Genomic DNA, 15,677 nt, shown 5'->3' with positions numbered 1-15,677 from the left:
TTCTCTGGGATCACATTCAGTTGGGAGCAGGAATGGTTTTTTGTTTTTTGCCTCCACTCCCATGCCTGAGGGTCGCAGCTGCTTAGACTGTAGCTGCCCTGGAGAACAGGCTGAATAGACTGAACTGTAGGCTACTTTGTTTCAGAGTTTTTGGTCTCTAATCTATATTTTGGATTTATGCATAGCAAGAGCATCTTTCCTCTGTAAAGCTTGATTCAGGAAATTTCAGATGATTCTGACTGTTTATCAACTCATTTCAGACTGTTTCAAGTTATGGTTCACACCAGGGCCACGTCAGAGGGTCCAGAGGGCTGCTAGAGCCTGGCTTTGGAAACTCTGATCAAACGCACGGGGAGCGGGTATTGGGGAAAGAATGAGGATGACAGCAGTTCCTCAGCACATCTTTGACTCAGACCACCTCTCCCTGTGGCTCAGGCAGCATAACAATAACTGTGGTATTTAAGTGCTATGTGCCAAGCACTGTACTAAACATTAGGTAGTTCAGACACAATCCCTAGCGCTTACTGTGTGCAGAGCACAGTCTAAGGAGAAGGGAGATGAGGAAACTGAGGCACAGAGAAGTCAAGTGACTTGCCCAAGGTCACACAGCAAGTAGGCAAGCGGTAAAGTCGAGAGTAAAACCCTAATCTTCTGTGTTCTTTCCACTGGGCCATACTGCTTCTCTAAATTCACTCATAGAAAGTTTGACCTGGTGGGCAGTAGCTTGATGTAGTGGCCTTTTCTCCTGGGGCCAAGGAGTCATATCTCCTTGGTTGGGCTGGGGTTGCCCCATTGGAGAAAATCCGGGAATTCACTCTCTAGTGGTTTCCCTGCCCCTGTCTCCATCTGGCCTCCCTTATAATCGATCCCTCCCTGCTGATCCTGAGAGCTAGATATTTCCCATCAAGGGACAAGGGGCTATGCGAGGGACCAGGCAGAGCAACCAACTACCTCATCTTGCCTACTCCTTTCGCCCATCTTCTCCAACTCAGTGAACAAAGAAGCAGTGAGTCACTCCCAGACGAAGGGCCCCATCTGCATATGGCCACGTCAGGCACCAGGCACGTAGGCATGCACACACATATGTGTTGTTGCTTACAAACCTCTCACAGACCCAGCTCTCATTCCCACACACAAACCTTTCTCTCTCACATACACCTCACTTTTTCCTCACACATACACCTCACTCTCTCACACACAAACTCCCGGATCTCAGACCTCGCTGTCTCTCACACACACAACCTTTCACATATCTCACACTGCTCACATACCTCACTTTTTCTCAAACACAACCCCCCTCCCACACATCTTACTTTCTCACACTACCTTACATCTCTTACATATCTCCCAACACACACACACCCATTTCTCTCACACACTTTACTTTTTCATACATCCTATCAACGTCAAACTTCCCTTGGCCAAAGTCTCCCCTCCCTCTCCACCCTCCCTCTTTGGAGTATGCCCTTGCACTTCTCCTGCCTCTGACTGCTGGGACTATTTTTAGCTTAGAGGTATGGCCATAGGGCAGAGGTAAGGGCAGCAGGGAGGAAGGATACTTTCTGATGGCCTTGCTGGGTCCCTCACAGGTGGCTGACCCTGAACTCTCTCTCACTCCTTTGCCTAGATTCACGACATCTCTCCTTCACTCGCCTGCCTCTCTGTTACACTCATTTTCCTGTTTCCCATCTAGCTTGCCTCACTCACATTGTCTTTTTCACATACAGTTCCCTCACATGTATCTTTCACACACTGCCTCTCTCACCTGACACTTAAATGGTCTCTCTTTTCTCTCTCTCACACACACACACACACACACACACACACACCATACACACACTTCCTCTCCATCACATACGTTCTTCATTCACACACCCACACTCTCTTTCTCTCACACATGCCGCATGGCTGCCATCCAACTAGGCAAAAGTTTAAGCTCTGAGTAGTTGCAGGGGTGACATTCCTCAGTGCTTTTCCGTCAAGAAAATGGAGCCGAACAATTAAGAAAGCAGAGACACTGAGTAATACAGTGCTGACTGCCCAGAGAATTCCCGAGGTTGAATGGGGCAGATTCAGCACTACTATTCTAATCCCCATTCTCTTCAGAGCACTAATGCCAAGAGCAGCCGAAGGAGAGGGAGGAGGGCATCACCTTGGCAAATGAGTTCATTCTGGGCCCCTCCCCCTTCAGTAGGACTCTTTTACAGCTATCCCCTTGCCCTTTCCCCTGTCCCCCATTCTCAAGGGCATTCATTATGGGAAATTGTTCAGCTGGGGCAGGGCTCTGCTCCAGGATACCTGACTCATGAAAACAGCTATTACCACTCTCAGTCCCTTTAGAGACTCAGACACCCCCCAACCCCCACCCCACTCCCCTCACTCCCCCCCATCCATTTGGCATCTCTTCCCCCCAACCCGATAGCCCCACCATCAATTATCAATTCTAATGGAATTTTTAAATTTTCCTCCACCAAATCTGTGACTCTGCGCCCAGAGACAGGGTCCTTTCCACCAGGCTATACCTGAAGGGGCAATGGCGTTGAGTGAACTTCTTAGAAACCCAGGCTGGGGAGCATATTCCTGCCTGTTGGACTTTTGGGTAAGAGGAAACAGGGGAAGGGGAAAGAGGCCTGCTGGCTGAAGGAATGGGGGAAGCAGAAATCAACAGGAATAGCTGGGGGAAGGAGGGGGAAGCTGAAACCACCCTGTGGTCCTGAGCTCTCTGCCCCGGGCTGTCCCTAGGACTCCCTCCCCAGCCCCATGGCTGGGAGTTTTACGTTCCATCTGTGGAGACCAGGCCAAGTAGGGAAAAGTTCAAAACTTTTCAGAGACAAATATTATGTTTGTAATAAAGGCCAGATTGGGGTTTGGCTCCAGGCTGCTGGGTAGCAGGGATTGGAGGAGAGGAAACTAGGGGAAAGTTGAGACGCCTGCGGAATGTCCTCTTTTAACTCGCCCCCCCCCCCCCCCCCCCCCCCCCCCCCGTTTCAAACCCAGGCTGTGACCTTTCCCCTACTGCAGGCTCTCCCGTGGAGGCCAGTACAGGGAGAGGGAGGCTGGGGCCTAGGGGCAGGGGTCCACCATCTGCCCTTGTGCTGCTCCCCGCCCCCCACCCGAAGCCCAGAAGGCACCGCCTTTGCTCTCCCCCACTCCTCTTTGAAATGTTTGAGATTACTTGGGATTCTCCTACCCAAGATAGCTTGTTCCCAGAGATTCCCTGATCTAAGCTAACTCACAGCTGCCTCTCTAATTTTCCCATATCCTTCCTTCCACAGAACTGCCCCTGGACTGCCACCAACTCTTCCTGGAAGGGGAGCGCCAGAGCCGAGTATTCTGGATCCAACCTGCCGGCTCCCAGCCCTTCCTGGCAAACTGCGAGATGACTCCAGGTGAGATGCAGAGGGATTCCTGGGTAGGTTGGGGACTCTCCTGGGGAGAGTGGGTTTGGGTAATCCTTGCCAAGTGCCAGTTCAATCAATCAACTGTATTTGAGTGCTTACTCTGTGAAGAGCACTGTACTAAGCGCTTGGGAGAGGACAGTCAATTTTGGGGCCTCGTTTGCAAGCCAGACGGAATCTTTGCCTTTGGTTAAACAGGGTGGGTGGAGGTTCCACTGGGTTGCGGTCCTTGTGATGAGGGATTTTTTTTCTTGCAGAGGGCGGTTGGACAGTGATTCAGAGACGCCTGGATGGCTCCGTGGACTTTAACCAGCCCTGGGAGACCTACAAAGCCGGCTTTGGTGACCCCCATGGTGAGCGCTCTCTGGAGGAGATTCCTCCTCTCTGGCTTCCAGGATTCTCCCACCTCCATGCAGAGCAGGACACCCCTGGGAGCCTTGGATTGCTCCTTCCAGTCCTTGGGTTGGGTTGTCCTGCCCCTCCTTCCCACCACCTGGGATCACTAGGCCCAGCCCTTCCTAGCAGGCTAGCAGACAATCAAAGTATTCCCAAACTGGGGGTAGGCCTGTATCCCTCAGCTTTAATGTCCTCAGCCTCCTGGCCAGCACTTCGTTCCCAGCACTGGGACTGGGCATTGAGTTAAAATCCTTCCTGTCAGGGCTCATCCACATTCACATAATGGCATTTTTGTGCTCTGAGCCCTGGGGGAGCTAATCCAATTGAACACAGTCCCTGTCCCCAGTGGGGCTCACAGTCTAAGAGGTGTAAAGAAGAGGTATCTTATCCCCATTTTACAGATGTGTCCACCCTGATTAGCTTGTATCTACCCCAGCACTTAGTACATCGCCTGGCACACAGTAAACGCTTAATACCTTTTTTTTTTAATGAGGAAACTGAGTCCCAAAGAAGTAAAATGACTTGCCCCAAGCCAAATTGCAGAGCCAGAACTAGAACCTGGGACTCTTGATCCCAAGTTGCTTGCTCTTGCCCCTAGACCACCGCTGTCTCATTCACACCTCCTCTAGTTCCCACCGGATGGTAGTGGCCATTCATTCAATGCTATTCATTCATTCAACCGTATTTATTGAGTACTTATTGTGTGCAGAGCACTGTACTAAGCACTTGGGGAAGTGCTTAGAGAATCCTTGCCCACAACAAGCTCACAGTCTAGAGGGACACACTCTTCCCCCCCCCCCCCCCCCCCCCCCCCGGCCCCCACCACACACACCCTTGGTCCAGCTCTGCTCACAGCCACCTCACGAGACCTCCTAATCCACAAGAAAGGACCTAGTCTGTGGGCCCTGCTAGGGGCAAACCCAAAGCTGGGTCGGCATGGACTGTGGCATGACCTGTGTGCTCTGGCCTGAACCTGGGGAGAGGATGCTCAGTCCCCCATCCAACTGTAGCTAACCAAGGCTTTCCTATTTACAGGGGAATTCTGGCTGGGCCTGGAGAAGATGCATCAGCTTGCACAGGGCTGGAGAAACTACCTCTCCATCCAGCTGCAGGACTGGGAAGGAAACTTCTACTCTGCCCAGTTCCCCTTCCACCTAGGTGGAGAGGACACAGACTACAGCCTACAACTTCTGGAGCTTGGAACTGGAGAGGCAGAGATAGCCCTTGGGGACAGACAGCCCCTTCCCTTCTCCACCTGGGATAAGGACCATGATCTCCAAGCTGCTCTGAACTGTGCTAAGCACCTCTCGGGTGAGTGTTATCACGGGGTCAGGATAGCCCCCACCCAGGTCCTGGCAACCCCCGCCTCCCTCCGGCCCCGGCCCCAACCCCAACTCCAGCCCCACCCCTGGCTCCACTCCAGTGCTAACCTCACCCCAACCCTAGCTCCAGCATCAGCCTGGCTCCAGCCTCAGTGCTAGCTTTAGCTCCTTCTCCACCCAGAGCTTTGCCGTGCTGTCCAGCTCCTCGAGGTCCCATAAACCAGAACCAAACCCTGCATGCTTGGCCTTGGGCCCTGACTTCATCCTTGCCTCCTCTCTCCAGGGGGGTGGTGGTTCAGCACCTGTGGCCATTCCAACCTCAACGGGAAGTACTTCCTCTCCATCCCCCGGCAACGGCACCAGCGGAAAAAGGGCATCTTTTGGAAGGCGTGGCGGGGACGCTACTACCCACTCCGAGCCACCACCATGCGGATTCGGCCCTCTGAGCCCAAAGCCTCCTCCTAGGTCAGCCCTGTTGGCTTACCGCCTGGGGCTGGGACAGTCCAGGGAGGAGACGAGGCTCCGGACAGGGAGAGGAGCTCTAGGATTTTCAGCCGAGAAATGCCTCTTGTGGCACTAAGACTTGTAACTCTAAGAGGCAGAGAGAGAACTTTCCTCTGATTGCAATCCCATGGGGCTCCCCCTATGGAACGCCTCCCCTCCCTGCGTTGGGACCCTCGGGGGCTCGAGAAACACCCTGGGAGAGGATGGTCCAACCGGCTCCTGGCTCCTGCTCGGAGGAAAGAAGAACAGGAGGAACCAGTTACCTCAAGGATGGTCACCTTGGGGGCCTGTGTCTTGGAGTGAATGTCGGTTAGTCTCTGCCCTTTCTGGATGCCTCTGGACTTTCACCGGGGAGTAGCGTGGAAGTCAGCTACAGCCACTGATGGCCCTGTTATACTATCTCCCCCCGCCCCCCCCACCCCCCCCCCCCCGCCGATCCAGACCCAGTGGTTTGGGCAAGGATTCCGCCTGCTATCTCAAACTCTGCTATTCATGGGGTGTCCTTTCGCAGAGTCCTGCTGGGCCAGTGAGCTCAGTGACCTTCCTGGGCTCCCTGCCTGGGGATACCACCTGGTTCCTTGAAGAGAGAGGGTCTGGATGCTATATCTATTGCTGGTTCTCACTCTCTTCTTCTCCACCCCCACCCCAACCATGAATGTTATGGGGATGTTTCTGGAAACCAAATGAAAGGTGGTGAGGTGGTTGAGAGGAAAGGCTTGCTAGGAGCCAGGAGAAGGCTAAGATGTAATGGGACCAATTAGACCTCTGGGAAAACCTGGGACCTGAGCTCTGATACTGATCAAGCATCTGCTAGTGGCTCCCAGTGGCTCTCCTGGAGACGGCACTTTCCTCAGCTTGCTTCAGTCATATTGACTGGACTGGGAGGGCAGGGGGTGGAGGGAGATTCTGGGACAGGGACTGGAGGGCTTATTGAGAGGCCTTGTCCAATGGCTGTTTATTTAAGCTTGGTGCTGGGGTCATGGTAATTTATAAATAGCTGCTTTGTTAAAAGTCTTGCTCAGTTTTTGTAGTATGTCTAGCTCTGTCACTATTTTTGTACTAAATGCCAGGGCTCCTTCGGAGTCATCTTATAATAAAAGAAATAAAGACAAAACCGCAGGGCTCTGGATGCTCTCAGAACCACCTGGTCACAACTCAGTTGACACCTCTGCTCCTTCTCAATCCTGGTCCTCCTAATTGATGGTATTTATTAAGCACTTACTTTATGCCAAGATTTTTTTATGGTATTTGTTAAGCACTTACTATGTGCAGGCACTATACTGAGCACTGGGGTTGTTGTTGTCTTATGCTATCTAGTCTTATCTGACCCATAGTGACGCCATAGACACATCTTTCTCCCAGAACGCCCCACTTCCATCTGCCATCGTTCTGGTAGCGTATCCATAGAGTTTTCTTGGTAAAAGTACTGAAGTGGTTTACCATTGCCTCCTTCTGCACGGTAAACGAGTCTCTGCCCTCGACTCTGTCCCATGCTGCCACTGCCCAGCACGGGTGAGTTTTGACTTGTAGCAGATTGCCCTCCGCTCACTACCCAAGATAGGAATGGAATGGGTAGGCCTCTGCTTGACTCTTTCTCCTGTAGTTGTGTCTGGTAGAGTATTGGAAACTCTCCAGGTGTGACCCTGAGAGGGCTAGCACTGGGGTAGATACAAGCTAATTGGGTTAGACATAGTCCTTGACCCACATGGGGCTCCCAATCTTAATACCCATTTTGCAGATGAGGTAACTGTAGCACAGAGAAATTATGTGACTTAGCCAAGGTCACATGGCAGACAAATGGCAGAGCTGGGGTTAGAACCCAGGTCCTCCTGACTTCTGGGGCTGTGTTCTACCCGCTAAGCCACGTACTCTTCAGGATATTCAGATTGGACACAGTCCCTGTTGCATGCAGGGCCCCAAATGGGAGGGAGGATAGATATTTTACCCTCAGTAACCCTACTGAGAGCTCACCTCCTCCAAGAGGCCTTCCCCGACTGAGCTTCCCCTTTTCCCTCTGCTCCCTCTCTGCCCCCCCTTCACTTCCCCTCAGCTAAGCCTCCTTTCCCCCCTTTCCCTCTGCTCCTCCCCCTCTCCCTTCCCCTCCCCTCAGCACTGTGCTCATTTGTATATATTTTTATTACCCTATTTATTTTGCTAATGGGGTGTACATCCCCTTGATTCTATTTATTGCGATTAAGTTGTCTTGTTTTTGTCCGTCTGTCTTCCCCGATTAGACTGTAAGCCCAACAATGGGCAGGGATTGTCTCTTTTTGTTACCGAATTGTACATTCCTAGCGCTTAGTACGGTGCTCTGCACATAGTAAGCACTCAATAAATACTATTGAATGAATGAATAAGGAAATTGAGGCTAGGCAACTTGCCCAAAGTCACCCAGCAAGCCAGTGACATAGCTGGGATTAGAACTCAGGTCTCCTGCCTCCCGAGTCCCATGCTCTTTCCATGAGGCTATGCTGCCTCACTTTTAATCTTAATCCTGCATATGGGACTCTACCCCTGTCTGCCCTACAGTATTAGCCCAGTGACCCTGTCAGGCAGCTGATTATTCATTCCCAAAGTTGGTCATCCAAACCGAGGCTGGCTCAGGAAATCCAAGAAACTGGGCCAGTGCCTGTCTGAGATAACAGATCATTTTACCCAGTTCTAGGTTATCGCAAGTAGCTTCTGCCCCAATTAGTTTGGATGACTGCATTTCTACTGTATATAGTGTACATATATACATTCCTAAAACTGGATCTGTCCTTCCTTGCCAAAGCAGCATGGCTCAGTGGAAAGAGCACGGGCTTTGGAGTCAGAGGTCATGGGTTCGAATCCCGGCTCGGCCACTTAGCTGTGTGACTTTGGGCAAGTCACTTAACTTCTCGGTGCCTCGGTGACCTCATCTGTAAAATGGGGATTAAGACTGTGAGCCCCACGTGGGACAACCTGATTCCCTTGTGTCTACCCCAGCACTTAGAACAGTGCTCGGCACATAGTAAGCGCTTAACAAATACCAACATTATTACTGTTATCTCCATTAATCAATCACTCAGTAGTATTTATTCAGCACTTATTGTGTGTGGAGCCTTGCACTCAGAGAGAGAAGCAGCGTGGCTCAGTGGATAGAGCACGGGCCTGGGAATCAGAAGGACCTGGGTTCTAGTTCCGGCTCCGCCACGTATCTGTTGTATGATGATGGTGTTTGTTAAGTGCTTACTATGTGCGAAGCACTGTTCAGTCACTTCACTTCTCTGAGCCTCAGTTACCTCATCTGGAAAATGGGGATTGAGACTGGGAGCCCCAAGTGGGACAGTTTTGCTTGTATGCACCTCAGCGCTTAGTAGCTTGCCTGGCACATAGTAAGCGCTTAATACCATTATTATTATTATTATTATGTGGGGCAGGGACTGTGTCCAACCCAATTGCCCTATATCCACCCCAACGCTTAGTACAGTGCCTGGAACATAGTAAGCGCTTAACAAATACCACAACTGTTATTAAGAATGGTAATAATAGTGATACAAAACACTTTGGGGCATCCAATAGATACATAGACATGATCTCTGTCCTCAAGGAGCTTACAAACTAGCACGTACGCAGGACTGGAAAGATCAGATGGTGCCCAACAGTTCCTGCCGCATTATGTTCACGAAAGAGATCGTCCTTTAATCTGGAGGTACTGTTGCCTGGCACTGTTTCGGCCTCAACTTCTTAGCCACATGATTCACGTGACACCCACTTCAAAAGAGAGCCCCTCCCCATTAGGCTGCATTCTTTGAGCCGTGCCCTACCGTGTTCCCTAACTGTCAGAGTGTCGTTTCTTGAGGCTGGGCAGTTATTCATTCATTCAATAGTATTTATTGAGTGCTTACTATGTGCAAAGCACTATACTAAGCGCTTGGAATGTACAATTTGGCAACAGATAGAGACAAACCCTGCCCATTGATGGGTTTACAGTCTAATCGGGGGAGACGGACAAAAACAAGACAACTTAATCACGACAAATAGAATCAAGGGAATGGTGTCACCCGTCGCCGGGGACAGGTTATTTCGGAATCAGCGCAGCAAGAGAGAGAGAGAGTGACCGGGGATGGAAAACCTGAGTTTTGTATAGAATTTATTCCGCGGGGCGAATTGAATTAATTATTTAGACGCAACAATCGGCCTTCTTTTTTGGGAGAAATATGGTGTTAAAGCTTCCCCTTTGGGAGGAATATGGTGTTAGAGCTTCCCTAATGGGAGGAATACACTATGTAACTCACGTGTGGGCGGACACCTGGGCCCACCCAGGCAGAGCTCGCTTATGGTTTACTCACAACGTGGGGAGGTGGCTAGTTCCCACCATGTGTTCACCCACTCAGGAGGAACCCACTTAGGCGTTAAGCCCACTTGCACGTTAAAACCCACTTTTACGTTAGACCCACTTGTACGTTAAAACCCAATTATGCGTTAAATTCATGTATGCGCTACTTGCACGTGGTGAGGCGGCTAGCTCTCACCATGTGCGCACCCACTCAGGAGAAATCCACTTAGACGTTCAATCCACTTATGCACTGAACCCACTTATGCCTTAGACTTACTTATGCATTACACTCACGTATGCGTTAAACTCACTTGTGCATTACACTCGCTTATACGTTACTCACCTATGCACTAAACTCACATGTGTGTTATACTCACTTATACATTACCCACTTATGCACTAAACTCACATGTGCGTTACACTCACTTATACGTTACCCACTTATGCACCGAACCCACTTATGCATTACACTCACCCGTCCCGCGACCCCTGTCTCTGTGCGTTGGTCCTAGTGGCAGAATGGGTGTCTGGCGCTCTGGGCAGGGAAAGGCACGTGGGTGGCTGTTGCGTCTGCTGTGATCCTCTAAGAGGCTACATACCATGTCAGAAGACCTGGGCGTTCAGATTTTCTCACTGAAATGCCACCCCGGTGGGACCTCAGCCCCCACTCCCAAGATCCCAGTCTGACTTGTGATGTCCAAGTCCAATCCCAAGAAACTGGCAGAGGGCCGCTCCCTCTTGTGGACTGAGGAAGAAGGCAGGAAACCCGATTCAGGGACAGCTGGGGATGTCACCCAGGACCGAGGCATAAAGAAATCAGTGTCCTCTGCCGGCTCTGCGGCTGGCACCTCTCCACAGGGGCCTGGAGTCCCAGGAGCATCCCCATAAAGCCGGCAAGAACAAGAGCCCCAGAGAAAGGCGTGCTGCTTCTCCCCCTGCCTGCACAACAGGCTCACGCAGTGGGTCGAGGGCTGCATTTACAGGGATGATGTGAGCGGAGCCGCTGGAACCAACTGGCGCCTATAATAATAATAATAATGATAATAATGATGATCGTGGTGTTTGTGCTTACTATGTGCCTACTTGTTTTGTCTTTCTGTCTCTCCCTTTTGATAATAATAATAATAATAATAATACTGGTATTTGTTAAGCGCGTCCTCTGTGCCAAGCACTGTTCTAAGCACTGGGGTAGATACAAGGTAATTAGGTTGTCCCACATGGGGTTCACAGTCTTAATCCCCATTTTACAGATGAGGTAACTGAGGCACAGAGAAGTGAAGTGATTGACCAAAGTCACACAGCTGACAAATGGCAGAGCTGGGATTAGAACCCACGACCTCTGACTCCCAAGCCCGGGCTCTTTCCGACTGTGAGCCCGTTGTTGGGCAGGGATTGTCTCTATCTGTTGCCGAGTTGTACATTCCAAGCGCTTAGTGCTCTGCATACAGTAAGCGCTCAATAAACACGATTGAATGAATGAATGAATGCCAGGCACTGTACTAAGTGCCAGGGGGATATAAGCAAATCGGGTTGGTCACAATCCCTGTCCCACATCAGGCTCACAGTCTTAATCCCTATTTTACAGATGAGGTAACTGAGGCTTTCCCAATGAAGTAACTTGCCCAAGGTCACACAGCAGACAAGTGGCAGAGCTGGGATTAGAACCCAGGTCCTTCTGGGTCCCAGCCCCATCCTCTATCCACTAAGCCACACTGCTGACTATAATAAGAAGAATTATTGTGGTATTTGTTAAGCACTCACTAGAGAAGCAGCATGGCTCAGTGGAAAGAGCACGGGCTTGGGAGTCAGAGATCACGGGTTCTATACCTGGCTCCGCCGCTTATCAGCTGAGTGACTTTGGGCAAGTCACTTAACTTCTCTGTGCCTCAGGTACCTCATCTGTCAAATGGGGATTAAGACTGTGAGCCCCACGTGGGACAACCTGATTACCTTCTATGCCCCCAGTGCTTAGAACAGTGCTTGGCACATAGTAAGCGCTTAACAAATACCATCAGTATTATGTACTACACACTCTACTAAACTCTGGGCTACACCCAAGATAATCAGATTTGACACAGTCTCTGGCCCATATGGGGCTCATAGTCTAAGTGTGGGGAGAACAGGTAATTTTATCCCCATTTTACAGATGAGGTAACTGAGGCATAGAGAAATGAAATAACTCGTCCAAGGTCACACAGCAGATAAGTGTCAGAGCCTGTTATTAGACAACTTAGATCCCCTGAATCCCAAGCCTGGGCTCTTTCCACTAAGCCATATTGCTTCCCTATGGAGTCCAAAATAGTTGAAGGTGACTGGAGCCATCTATTTTGGTAGTAATGAGGTTTGGGATGAATACTGCTAGAGTACTCATTATTTTGAAAGTCATAGATAGATGACCAACATCTCTTAATTTAGCAATAGTTACACCTACCTAGCTCTTACACTCAGAACTGGGGATGACCAGACCTTCCCACTTGATGATGGTCAGATTTTGGGAGACAGAGTCGGAATAAGGACAGCCTCTCGCTGTGATCAGCGGAAAGCCGTGTGGCCTAGCAGGCAGAGCACAGGCCTGAGAGTCAGAGGACCTGAGTTCTTATCCTGGCTCTGCCACTTCTCAGTGGTATGACCTTGGGCAAGTCACTTAACTTCTCTTTGCCTCAATTCCCTCATCTGCAAAATGGGGATCCAATACTTGTTCTCCCTTCCCTCTTAGACTGTGAGCCCTATGTGAGACAAGGACTGTATCCAACGTGATTATCTTGTATCTATCCCAGTGCTTAGTACAGTGCTTTAGGCAGTTGGGAACTGGGGGTGACCATGAGCAGTCATCGGAATGACCATCGGAGCTAGGGTGATTTCAGACTCTTGCTGTGATGACGGTTAAAATTCATTCATTCAATTGTATTTATTGAGAGCTTACTGTGTGCAGAGCACTGGACTAAGCACTTGGAAAGTACAATTTGGCAACCGATAGAGACAATCTCTACCCAACAACGGGCTCACAGGCTAGATGGGGGAGACAGACAACAAAACAAAACAAGTAGACAGGCATCAATAGCATCAAAAATAGACTGTGGGCAAGTCACAACTTCTCTGTGCTTCAGTGACCTCATCTGTAAAATGGGGATTAAGACTGTGAGCCTAACGAGGGACAATCTGATTACCCTGTATCTACCCCAGCGCTTAGAACAGTGCTCTGCACATAGTAAGTGCTTAACAAATACCAACATTATTATTATTATAAAATTACAGTTCTTAGTAGAGTCAAGCACCTAGTAAACTGCTCTGCACATAGCAAAATGCTCAATAATCCTAATTGCAGTGTGTGCTCATTAAATACATTTGGTTAAATGAATGGATGTAGGTGACTGGGTTCTTGCTTTGAGGACAATTTGAACTGAGGTGTGAGCAGCTTTCTGTTGTAATGGCAATTAAAGTTGGGTTGACGGGACCTCTGAGGTGGGGTGACTACAGCCATTCACTTTAATGAGTGATGGGTGGGCATTTTACTGGCAGGCTGGCCACTGAAGGAAGGCTACAGTGGGCTGGATCCTCACACACGTCCTCTCTTCCCCTCTAACTCCATTCCCAGCCCTGATATGGAGCCAATATCCATCCAGCCAGCCATTCATCCAGTTTAATTAATTCATTCAATAGTATTTATTGAGCGCTTACTATGTGCAGAGCACTGTACTAAGCACTTGGGATGTACAAATCAGTAACAGATACAGTCCTTTGACGGGCTTACAGTCTAATTGGGGGAGACAGACAGACAAAAACAATAGCAATAAATAGAATCAAGGGGATGAACATCTCATTAAAACAACAGCAAATAAATAGAATCAAGGTGATGTACATCTCATTAGCAAAATAAATAGGGTAATGAAAATATATACAGTCCATTTTTCAACTGGGGAGCAGCATGGTTTATTGGAAAAAGCACAGGCCTGGGCGTCAGAGGATTTGGGTTCTAATCCTGGCTCTGCCAGGAACCTGCTGTGCGATCTTGCACAAGTCACTTAACTTTTCTGTGCCTCAGTTACCTCATCTATAAAATGGTGACTTAATACCGGTTCTCCCTCCTTCTTAGGTTTTGAGTCCTTGTGGCACAGGGACTATGTCTGATCTGATTATCTTGTATCTTCCCCAACACTGAGAACAGTGCTTGACACGTAGTAAGCGCTTAATCAATATCACAAATACCATTATCATTGATCTGTCCCTGTTTAGTATAGGTACATCAGAAGTTTTTGCAGTCTCTAATAATAATAATAATAATAATGATGGTATTTGTTAAGTGCTTACTATGTGCCAAGCACTGTTCTAAGCACTGGAGTAGATACAAGGTAATCAGGTTGGACACTGTTCCTGTCCTATTTGGGGCTCACAGAAAGAGCCCGGGCTTGGGAATCAGAGGTCATGCGTTCGAATCCTGGATCTGCCACTTGTCAGCTGTGTGACTGTGGGCAAGTTACTTAACTTCTCTGTGCCTCAGTTACCTCACCTGTAAAATGGGGGTTAACTGTGAGCCTCATGTGGGACAACCTGATTACCCTTTATCTACCCCAGCACTTAGAACAGTGCTCTGCACATAGTAAGCGCTTAACAAATACCAACATTATTATTATTACCCACTAGGCTATGTGGGGGACTGTGGGGTCAAGGATAGGGGATATATGAAAATGTTTGAAAGCAGTGTGGAATAAGCCACTGGAAAGTGAATGGTTGAAGAAAGCGGTCAGGAAGGGAGCAGGGAGGGAGGGAGCCTAGTACATAGGCTTACAGTCTAGAGGAGGAGACAAACATTAATATAAATAAATAAATTATGATTACGTGACAGATTGAATATGTGGGTTGAATGAGAGAGATGAGTCAAGGATAACACTGAGCTTATGGGCTCATGAAATAGGGAGGATAGTGTTATTATCTACTGGGATGGGAAAGACAGGGGGAGGACAGGGTTTGGGTGGGAAGACAAGGAATTCTGTTTTGGACATGTTTAGTTTGAGGTGTCGGTGGGACATCCAAGTGGAGAAATCCTGAGTGCTGAAGGAAATGCAAGCCTGCAGAGGAGAGAGATCATAGCGGTAGAGACAGATCTGGGAATCACCTGTGTAAAGATGGTAGTTGAAGCCATGGGAGCGAATGAGTTCTCCAAGGGAGTGGGGGTAGATGGAGTATAGAAGGGGACTCAGAACTGAGACTTGAGGGACCCCCACTGTCAGAGGGCAGGAGTTAGAGGAGGAGACTGCGAAGGAGTGGTCAGAGAGATAGGAGAACCAAAGATGAAGTGTAGCCTAGTGGGTAGAACATGGGCCTGGGATTCAGAAGGAACTGGGTTCTAATTTCGCTCCATCACTTGTCTGCTGGGTGACCTTGGGCAATTCACTTAATTTATCTATGCCTTAGTTACCTAAACTGGAAAATGGGGATTAAGACTGAGTTCCATGTGGGACACGGACTGTGTCCAACCCGATTATTTCGTATCTACCCCAGCATCTACTACAGTGCCTGGCACACAGTAAGCACTTAACAAATACCATAAAAAACAAACAAAAAAACCCAGAAAAGGATAGTGTCAGCGAAGCCAAGGTTGGATGAGAAGGGGGTGGTCCAAAGTGTTGAAAGCAGCTGAGATGTTGAGGATTAGGATGGAGTATTCATTCATTCATTCATTCAATTGTATTTATCGAGCATTTATTGTGTGCAGAGCACTGTACTAAGCACTTGGAAAGTACAATTCAGCAATAAAGA

The 15,677-nt window shown here is 49.2% G+C and overlaps 1 protein-coding gene across 1 annotated transcript; it reads left to right on the top strand.

Annotated features, from left to right (window-relative positions):
- The first annotated feature begins 3,162 nt into the window (after positions 1-3,162).
- ANGPTL4 (angiopoietin like 4) lies at positions 3,163-6,035 on the top strand. The gene is made up of 4 exons (XM_029049817.2): positions 3,163-3,389; positions 3,656-3,751; positions 4,830-5,105; positions 5,400-6,035. Exons 1-4 carry the CDS (start codon positions 3,380-3,382, stop codon positions 5,579-5,581), a joined length of 564 nt encoding a protein of 187 aa, XP_028905650.1. The 5' UTR covers positions 3,163-3,379; the 3' UTR covers positions 5,582-6,035.
- The last annotated feature ends 9,642 nt before the right edge of the window (positions 6,036-15,677 follow it).

The sequence above is a fragment of the Ornithorhynchus anatinus genome, chromosome X1, assembly GCF_004115215.2.
Source record: "Ornithorhynchus anatinus isolate Pmale09 chromosome X1, mOrnAna1.pri.v4, whole genome shotgun sequence".
Lineage (NCBI taxonomy): Eukaryota > Metazoa > Chordata > Mammalia > Monotremata > Ornithorhynchidae > Ornithorhynchus > Ornithorhynchus anatinus.
This window is presented reverse-complemented; position numbering and strand designations above follow the sequence as displayed.